Source organism: Talpa occidentalis, unplaced genomic scaffold (assembly GCF_014898055.3).
Source record: "Talpa occidentalis isolate TD23 unplaced genomic scaffold, MPIMG_talOcc4v2.1 talOcc4.2868, whole genome shotgun sequence".
NCBI lineage: Eukaryota > Metazoa > Chordata > Mammalia > Eulipotyphla > Talpidae > Talpa > Talpa occidentalis.
In genome coordinates, this window is record NW_023603038.1 from 1 (window position 1) to 8,927 (window position 8,927).

The following is an 8,927-nucleotide window of genomic DNA, read 5'->3' on the forward strand; positions in this document are numbered from 1 at the left end:
AAACTTACTCTTTTTAAGGTAGGGAAGGTACAAGGACTATTTGAACTTGATATCAGTCTATCCAGTGATAGCAAGAACACTGGTGGGGGAGGGGCCTCCCTGGTGGCACAAGGGGTTAAGTCTCAGCACTATCAAGCAATGCCAGCCACTGCAGCATGAGTTTGATCCCCAGCCAGGGAGCTAACCCACATGGAGCAGCACACATCTTCTGTTTTGCCTGCTGCTCCCCTCAGCAGTGTATTTCAGTCAGTCTGCCTGTCTTTTCCCCACTCTGTCTCTGGTAAATCCTCTCACCTCCCCTGCAGCTCTGGCCTGCACCCCAGTTATTGTATGCATATTAAATAAAAATAAATCTAAAAAAAAATAAGAACACTGGTGGGTTAGAATTAGCCCTAATCAGTTGTCTCCCTTTCATATTTTTTCTTAATTTATCATTATACCTGTTTTTTTTTTTTTTTTTTAAATCATTCTCAGATTTGCCCTGTTCTTGTCATTCTTGCTGATGCCACCTTAGTTAAGTCCCTTTACTCTCCTGGGATTTCTCATTCTAAGATATACTCTACGTACATTTAAAAATCATCCCTGGGGCCTCCCCGGTGGCGCAGCGGTTGAGCGCTGGGTTGCGAACCTGCCCGCAGCCTCTGCAGCGCCGGTTCGATCCCTGGCCGCCGGGCGAGGGTCCCACATGGCGCGCAGACCTCTCCTGCCGCCCGCTGCTCCCCTCAGCAGTGTATTTCTTTGTCAGTCTGTCTTTTTGTCTGCTCTCCGCTCTGACTCTGGTGAATTCTCTCACCGTGCCGTGCTTCTGACTGTACCCAGTGCTTGTATAAATAAATAAAATAAATCTTTAAAAAAAAAAAAAAAAATAAAAATAATCATCCTGAATATCCTTTCTATATATTCAGTTTTCCACTGTTCTTTTCTATCATCTTGTTCTCCCAAATAACTTGTGACATATGTGGTGAATGGTCAGAAATAACCAATAGCATTAGTCCTCTGAGATGGCTGGTTAAAGATTGTATAGGAGTGACACATTTATCTTGTTTAACTGGAAGTAGGAATGTTCTAACCCTTTTGACCTCATGTTCTAAGATTCATCACCCTTTTATAATAGGGGATATCATGAGATGACCTCTAGACTCCTCAGAAGCCCAGGAATATTTTGGATAACTCAGAGTCATAGGTCCATGTCATCCACTAGTGTAACTGGTGGTGAGCAGATGTAAGAGGAGCGTCTCCTTGCATTGATTTGCATCAGGCCTGGGAATATCCTGAATACAGTTAAACTCTTTTCTTGGATATGAGAAAAACTTTAGTTCTATGACATCTTTTATGTTTGTTTTAGTGTTAAAACTCTATGTGAAAGTTATGAGTGAGAATATTTTCTTATCAACTATCCTTAAGACATATATCTAAAGTAGTGTTTTTCTGTCCACCAGGTTTTTGCTGAAGAGGGCTTAAAGCTTGCCTCAAGTGTACAAGCTTTCTCAAAACAGGTAATGCAGCCTAACCTGCCTGGTGCTGGGGGTGATGTCATGATTACCCACTTTGGGAGTATATTATTAATATAAAGATATTTAAGATTTCAAAGATGGAGTTTTGTTGGAGTTGTTTTAACTTTCTACATTACATTTCAGCTGAAAGATGACGACAAGCTTATGCTTCTCCTGGAAATAAAACAAGCTAACTCCTCTATGCCACCAGCTCCAGACAATAACTAAGACACCTTTGCAGAATCAGGTGTTTCTGAAGGTAAAAGGGAGGGTGGGCTCTTCAGGTAGACACTTGCGAAACTTTCATACTTTTTAACCAGGTTAACTCTCAGCTTCCTTTTCACCAAATAAAATATTAATACTAACAGAATGGCAATTATTTCCAATTTTTGTGCCTTGACTGTAAGAATCATTCATTATCAGCAATTTTAACTGACTCCAGGGAGCAGTAGACTCACCAGATAAATTCGCTTTTTGGTCATAATTAATTCCTTGGCACGGAGCTGCTGCCCTTAAATCCTCATGTCATCACTGCTCTAACTAGGGCACAAACTCCCCTGCATATGGGTCATATTTTGTCTCAGGAAATTTGCACTTACGCCAGCCAAGAAATTGGAAAGTAGGGAGTTCACTGCTGCTATTTAGAGTGCTTTGAGTAGCTCCTAAATAGCCGGATGTAGAAAGGTTGATTTCTCATTCATTCTTCTGGGTGTTCCCATGAATAGTCATGAGAACTAGGCAGAAATCCCTGCACTTGTGTTCGGGCTGCTCATGTCAGCTCCATAAGGGAGAATATCATCATTTTGAAGCTAAGTAAGTGATAGTGTCTTTTGACATATACTCCTTGTGATAACATTTGGATTGGCTTACTTTCTGCCACTCCAGGTTGATAAGTGTATTACAAAGACAAGATCCATGATGGCTATCTTGGTCCAACTTCTTTCACTTTGCTATAAACTACTGAAGAAGGTGAGAGCATATCTTCAACTCACAGTTTAAAGGAAAATTCAAAATGAAATACTCACTATTGAAATTTGCAATTTTTATTTTCAGAGTAACGTAGACAATAATTGTCTTATTCTTTCTAGCTTCAGGTGGAAAACAGCAGATGGGTCTCAGTTACCAACAAAGATTCCGTGGATGGTAAAACTTGAGAGCCTTTTGGTGTCAGATCTTTGAACATCATGTGGCAAAGCTGACATTTTTAGAAAGCAAGTTTTCTTTGTGTTTTTCAGAAATTCAACAGTTTTATAAAGAAGACAAATCTGAAATCATCCTATATTTTCTGATCATGAAACCAATTGTAAAACTATTTGACAACTAATAAATGACATGATAGTTGTTAGAATTCAAATTGCAGTGTCATTATCAAATGGAACATTGCCATTGATGTTCTTATAAAAGTCAAACCAAATTGTCTTAATGATCCCAATTGTCTTAATGGCAGTTTAATCCAAAGAGCTATTTGGAGTATGTGACCACCTTGGGCACACTTTACTTACCTTAACTCCGTGTTGGTGTTTTTTTAATCTAAACTTATCATTTAGAACATCAATTTTCAGCAAAAAACATGCAAAGTCTGGAAGAACATAGTCTTTCCTTAACCTGTGGACTCTCCTTCAATTCCTGTCTGTCAGTTGTGACTGGGCATCATCACAGACCACACATGCTAGTAGCTTGCATTTGTTCTCTGACAGTTATTTCAGGCTGTCATGCTGCATATGTCCTTCCCCCCATTCCCAAGGGCTCGGTCCTGGAACTCACACACAGAATCCTGGAGGAACTCACTAGGAGATGGCTTATAATTCTAATTCTAGCGTAACTGGCATGTCTGTCCTGAATATTAGCTGGAATCCTAAATCTATCTTATCAAAAAAATTTCTACACTATCCTCGTGATGGATAAAATAATCCAAGACTGATGGAACAAAGACATTGTTTAAAATAAATGCTTTTTTAAAAAGATTTATTTATTTATTTATGCATACAAGAACTGGGGTATAGGCCAGAGGTGGTGGGGGGCAGGGTGAGAGGATTCACCAGAGAGAGTGGGGAACGGCAGATCTACTGAAATACACTGCTGAGGGGAGCAGCGAGCAAGACAGGAGAGGTCTGCTGTGCCACATTTAGGTTAGCTCCCTGGCCAGGGATTGAACACGGGTGGTAGTTGTGATAGTGCTGAGACTTAACCCCTAGGCCACAGGGAGGCCCTAAAAAAATTCATAATAATCATACTTTTTTTATATGTGCATTTGGAATGTTCATTATGAAACAGTAACTTTAGTATTTTTAATTTCAGGGTTTAATGCTTGTTTTTGTATGGTGGGTTTGCTAGAAGGATCTGCCTTATAGGTCTGTCCTTCTAATACGGTAAACTTCATTTTGGATTTGTTTGTATTTCAATGCTCTGAAATCTGTGAGATATGTCATTTGCCAAATGGCAGCAGAGATATGTAAGCTTACTTGATGATCATTATGTGGGTCAGTTGTCACAATCGATACGAGGTCCTGAGGAGCAATACTACCAACTAGCTAGGCAATGTTTTATTGAAGTAAACTAGAAACACTGAAGGCCTTGGGGCAAAAATGGGATGTACATCGCTTAGTGACCTTTGCACTTTCAAGCATGATTTTTGTTCCCTGAAACTAAAATATTTCTTTTAAAGTACAATAGAAATAATAGAGAAATGATGTGAGGTAATGTTATATGTAAAACAGATGTGCTTTCCTTTTACTATCTTTAGTATTTTTCATTTTATGACATCTTTGGAAATCATTGTTATGGTTATGTAGCCCTGTCAGTGTAGATGCTTGTAGAATTACTACCTGCATCATGTCTGGTGAGTACATTTAGGCGACAGTCTTGCTGGGCTCAGTAAGTTTCTTGTGAACAGAAGTAATGTAAAAATTTTATTTACAATACATTTTCACATATCCAAAATGAGAATATTCCCTTATTTATGTAGCAGTAGTGGTGGGGAAGGAATAACTTATGAGTTCAAAGCATAACAGGATAGAGAACCAAAGGAATTTACACAAGTGATTTCTTTTGTTAATATTATTTTTAAATATATTTAATGATGTGTTGACGTTCCTAAAATTTTAAGTCTTTTATTTGAAGTTCAATGTAAATAACTTTATAATCAAAGTATAAATTCATAGTCTTCGCTGTTTAAATGTTGTGAAAGCTTTTGTTCCATTTGAAGGCATCTGTGCATTTGAATTTACAGCAACTTCTTAGTAAGGTTTTTGCTGGTTACCCTGTAGCTGGAGTGTAAAACTGAGTGACTGTGATAGACACATTGCTGTAACCAGCTTAACGCCGCATTATAACACTTCCATGTCAGGAGAGCCTTTGTGTTTTTAAAGTCTTTTATGCATCACTCTTTAAGAAGCCACAGTGTGTAGAATGCTCTATCTCAAAGAAGAAGGCCATGGCAGTGGCATGGGAGTGGGAGAAGGTACGTTTGCAGCCTCTTCCCTACAACCTAAAAGGAGATGAGCTGGGGCAGAACGGGTGGGACTCAGACTGTGGGAGTGGGTCACAAGAGGCGACAGGGTGAGAAGGACCAGCTAGATTTATAATCCAACAAATGGAAAATGAGGCACCTCAGTATTTATTGGAAAAAAACATGTCAAATAAGTATTACTTTAGATTATAGAATGAAGAAAATTTTTTACTTTGCTACTTAAAATTTTCCTTGTTTTTTCCTAAATTTCTTCAAGTGCTTTGTTTGTTTTTAATCAGAAATACATCCCTTGCTTGCCAGTTACAGAGCAGCAAATGAAGAGAATGAGTACATGGGCAGGCAGATCTAGGAAGCTGAAGACAAAAGGGAACCAAGACTTGTTACACAGGTAAACAAAGAAAAGTAGGTTAAGTGAAGGCTCAGGCCGCTGCGGATGGCTGGGTGTGAAATATGCCTCCTGGGGGCTTGTTCCTTAGCAACTGATCCCGTGGGCCAGGCAGGAGTGAGAGTCCCATGTCATTTTGCTCCATGTTGGTCCTCACGATGTGGCTGTTGTGGCATTAATGCGTTTCACCAGCACTTCTTCATACTGTTCTTGGGTCAGTAACCTCTTCTGTGATGCTTTTACTTTCTTCAATTTGGGCAGCACAACTGCAATGTAGCCTTCAGTGGATGGCTAGAAAGGAAAAAGAATACCTAGTACCTTGGACAGATTAGATACTAGATGGAAAAGAATGGGATCATGCCTTCCCCCATGTTACCTTCTCTTGAAGGATAGATGGCTCATGGAGGATGTTTTCATTCACTTCCATCAGCCGACCTCTAACACAGCTATATAAAAAAAAAGCATCCTGTTTGAAGAAAAATATTACCTCATTTTGTTTCACTAAAAATGTGGTTAAAATGTCACTTACCTGGATATGGTATATTCTTCTCCATCTGAGCAATAAATCTTACACAGAGGTGCCAGTTCTGTTAGAAACTGTGCCCCCTGTGTGATAAAAGGAAAGAAGTAATTAGTTGATGAACATTTTGCTTTCCTTTGAGAGACAGTTCTCAATGTCATAATAGGATATATTCCTGGAACTAATTTGTGTTTTTAAATAAAAATGACTTAATGACTGGAAATAATTCCTTTATTCAAACTTTTATAGTGAGTGCCAGGTCTTTGGCAAGGACCAGCCTAGGCTCTGGAGAAAGCAAACTAAGAAATGTGATAATAGGTAGTTTATTACAGGTTAGAATATTCTTTTATTGATTGTAAATGAGAAAGTGATATATAGCCAGGGGAAGATTTCAAAAGTAGAGGAAAAGCAATAATAAAAAACTGAACATGACAGAGTATGACAGCAACAGTGTGGGTAGTTTCACTAATTCCTTGTTTTTATATTAGAACTTAATAAAGGAACATCTTTGTTAGGGCCAATCACTAAGACTTTTAAAGGGGTATTTTTCTAATCAAGATAAATTCACTTTGAGGAAAATTAAGAATATAAAAAGTGTTCAGTAGCAAATAATAACATTTACTTATCCTACAAGCCAGAAGTAAATGCCACATTTTGATATGCATCTGTTAGAAGGTTATGGCATGGTTATTATTTCATGTACCCCTAAATGGATATAGTTGGGAGGCTTCCAAGGAGGTCATGGGAAAGTGGTGCAGAGATGTCTCATGTGTTGTTTTTTTTTTTTTTGCTTTCCAAAATAACTGTCCTGTAGTGAACACAGGCATGAAAGATCAAGATGCTATTCTTTACAATCTCTACCACTCAAAACAATATTAGCATTCAGACTTATTACCAAATTGGCTTCTGCTCCTCTGCATGTGGTTATTTCAAAATACTATTTTTTTCCAGAGGGTTGTCTACCACTAGGTCTGTGTCAAAAGATGTTTTAACTTCGTTTTTATCTCCTCCCTTGGAAGAATAAATGATTGGGCCTCCCGGGTGGCATAGTGGGTTGAGTGCAGCACTGTGAAGCTGCTGGCAGTCTCTGCAGCACGCGCTCGATTCCGGCCGGCCAGGGAGATTCCCACATGGCGTGGCAGACCTCTCTGTCATGCCAACTGCTCCCCTCAGCATTGCATTTCGGTCATCTACCTGTTCTGCTCCCCACTCTGTCTCTGGTCAATCCTCTCCACCTCCCAGCCTCTGGTCTATACCCCAGCTCTTGTATAAAAATAAATCTTTAAAAAAAAAAAAAAAAAAGAGTAAATGATTGCCGAGAACCTATCAAAACATTAGTAATGGGTTCCACGTGGGGGTCCCTGTTCTTTAGTAACAACAAATGTGTTACTATATTGCACAAAGATTTAACACAGGAACTTTACAAGTACTAACTCTTTTACTTGTAATTTATAGACTTTAAAAAAAGGATGTTCCATCTTTTGTAAGTCCGTGTTTCCTAAGTGAAGAAAAATTAATTATAAGACATATTATTAGGAGACTTCATGCCTACAAAGGGACAAGGTCTCTGAGAAAAGCCAGGGTAGTCAGCAGAAACACTTACACTAGCTGAGCAAAGAAAGGACCTAAATCACCCACAGAAACTTCCTGTGCAGTATGTCAGGATACTTTAGTTGGTGCTGAATTGTTCTTGATATAATACCTTCTTTTAATAAAATGTCCATCTTGCCTAAGGTACATTTTGTATGAGTGAGCATGTGTGATATAGAGGGTGTGGACAGATATGTGTTAAATTGGCAATTATTAAGGGAATGAAAATGACAATATGGAAAACTGAGCAAATTCTGGGTATTTTCTCAGATTGATTTTATATTCAAGATAGGTTTTTAAAATTTGTGAAAATACACAGCTGATCACTTCAGCTTTATAAAACTCAAGATACAGGTTTAATAAACTAGAAGGGACAAAATATCTCGATATATGCTAATAGAGTTTCCTTTCAAAGGACCATCTTTCTCCACCCTCCCTCCTGGGGAAGGTAATATAGAACCTTATATATACAGATACTATACCTTCTGGAATACCTAGGTTTTTTTGCTCTGAGAATTTCTGTATGGTTAAAGTATTTTTTAAAACCACACCTCAAACTACCAGGAATTATGCTGTGCATACATTATCAATTTTAACAATAAATGATCTATAATTGCTAATTACTGTAATAGAAAGAGGATTTAAGTAGAGACATACAAGAACATACCCGCTTAAACTTCCCAGAAACCTTGTTCTGAAGTCTGCTACAGTTGGTACTGATTTGATAGGAAATGCTTTTGATTGTTTTTCCACTTTGAAGAACTGGATGAGATCCTGCGAGTGTGATGACACATATTCTACAAAAAGCAAATTGATCCTTTGTTATTGCTGGGTGTAATTCTTCCTCCTGTAATACAGTACGCCAACTAGAATACGACTCTCTGAACTGGGTCAAACAATTATTCCACTCTGGCTAAGACTGGAAACTTAACTGTATAAGAAATTGCAAGAATAAAAGAGGAGAAAACGGAAGTGATTTCTTTCCCCAGAAGAGGTGTACTGGAGGTCTCAGTACTGGAGTACTGAGAAGTAAGGCATGCCAGCATGGAAGAATACAGAATCCCCCTGTGCTTCTAGCTAAGCCCTTCCGTGGACTCTGACACTTCAGTGGCTAGACACAGGCAGGCTATTTCAGGTAGTAGTTCATTGAGGCTGTGGTTCTCATTTGGAAGTTTGGGTAATTAAGTTTATTTGTTCAGAATGAATAGGCAGTGAAGGCTCATTCTGTCAACCAAACCCTCTAATAAATAATACCTTTTCAACACAGTGGAAGACAATAATTAAACGAATATTTTTCAAGCCAGGCCATACATACCAGGCTATAAGACCAGAAAGTTTTTGCCATAACTTAGAATTCCCAATTTGCTTACCGGTTAGAATGCTGTAGTATACAGTGGTCCTCACAGGGTTTTCCTTTGACATCTAAATATAAATGAGTCTGTTGACTGAGTCAATACTTATTACCACTGG

At 38.5% G+C, this 8,927-nt stretch overlaps 1 protein-coding gene and 1 long non-coding RNA gene across 2 annotated transcripts; one reads left to right on the forward strand and one right to left on the reverse strand.

Moving 5' to 3' along the window:
* Window positions 1–1,670: 1,670 nt before the first annotated feature.
* On the forward strand, window positions 1,671–2,884 carry LOC119254078 (uncharacterized). The gene is made up of 3 exons (XR_005127272.2): window positions 1,671–1,752; window positions 2,379–2,462; window positions 2,582–2,884. It is a non-coding gene; the product is annotated as an uncharacterized LOC119254078 (long non-coding RNA).
* Window positions 2,885–5,447: 2,563 nt separating this feature from the next.
* On the reverse strand, window positions 5,448–8,879 carry LOC119254079 (protein Abitram-like; the record flags this gene model as incomplete). The annotated part of the gene is made up of 5 exons (XM_037521247.1): window positions 5,448–5,638; window positions 5,724–5,793; window positions 5,877–5,953; window positions 8,125–8,254; window positions 8,828–8,879. Coding segments are annotated over 5 exons (467 nt in total), but the record flags the coding sequence as incomplete, so codon positions are not given.
* Window positions 8,880–8,927: the final 48 nt, after the last annotated feature.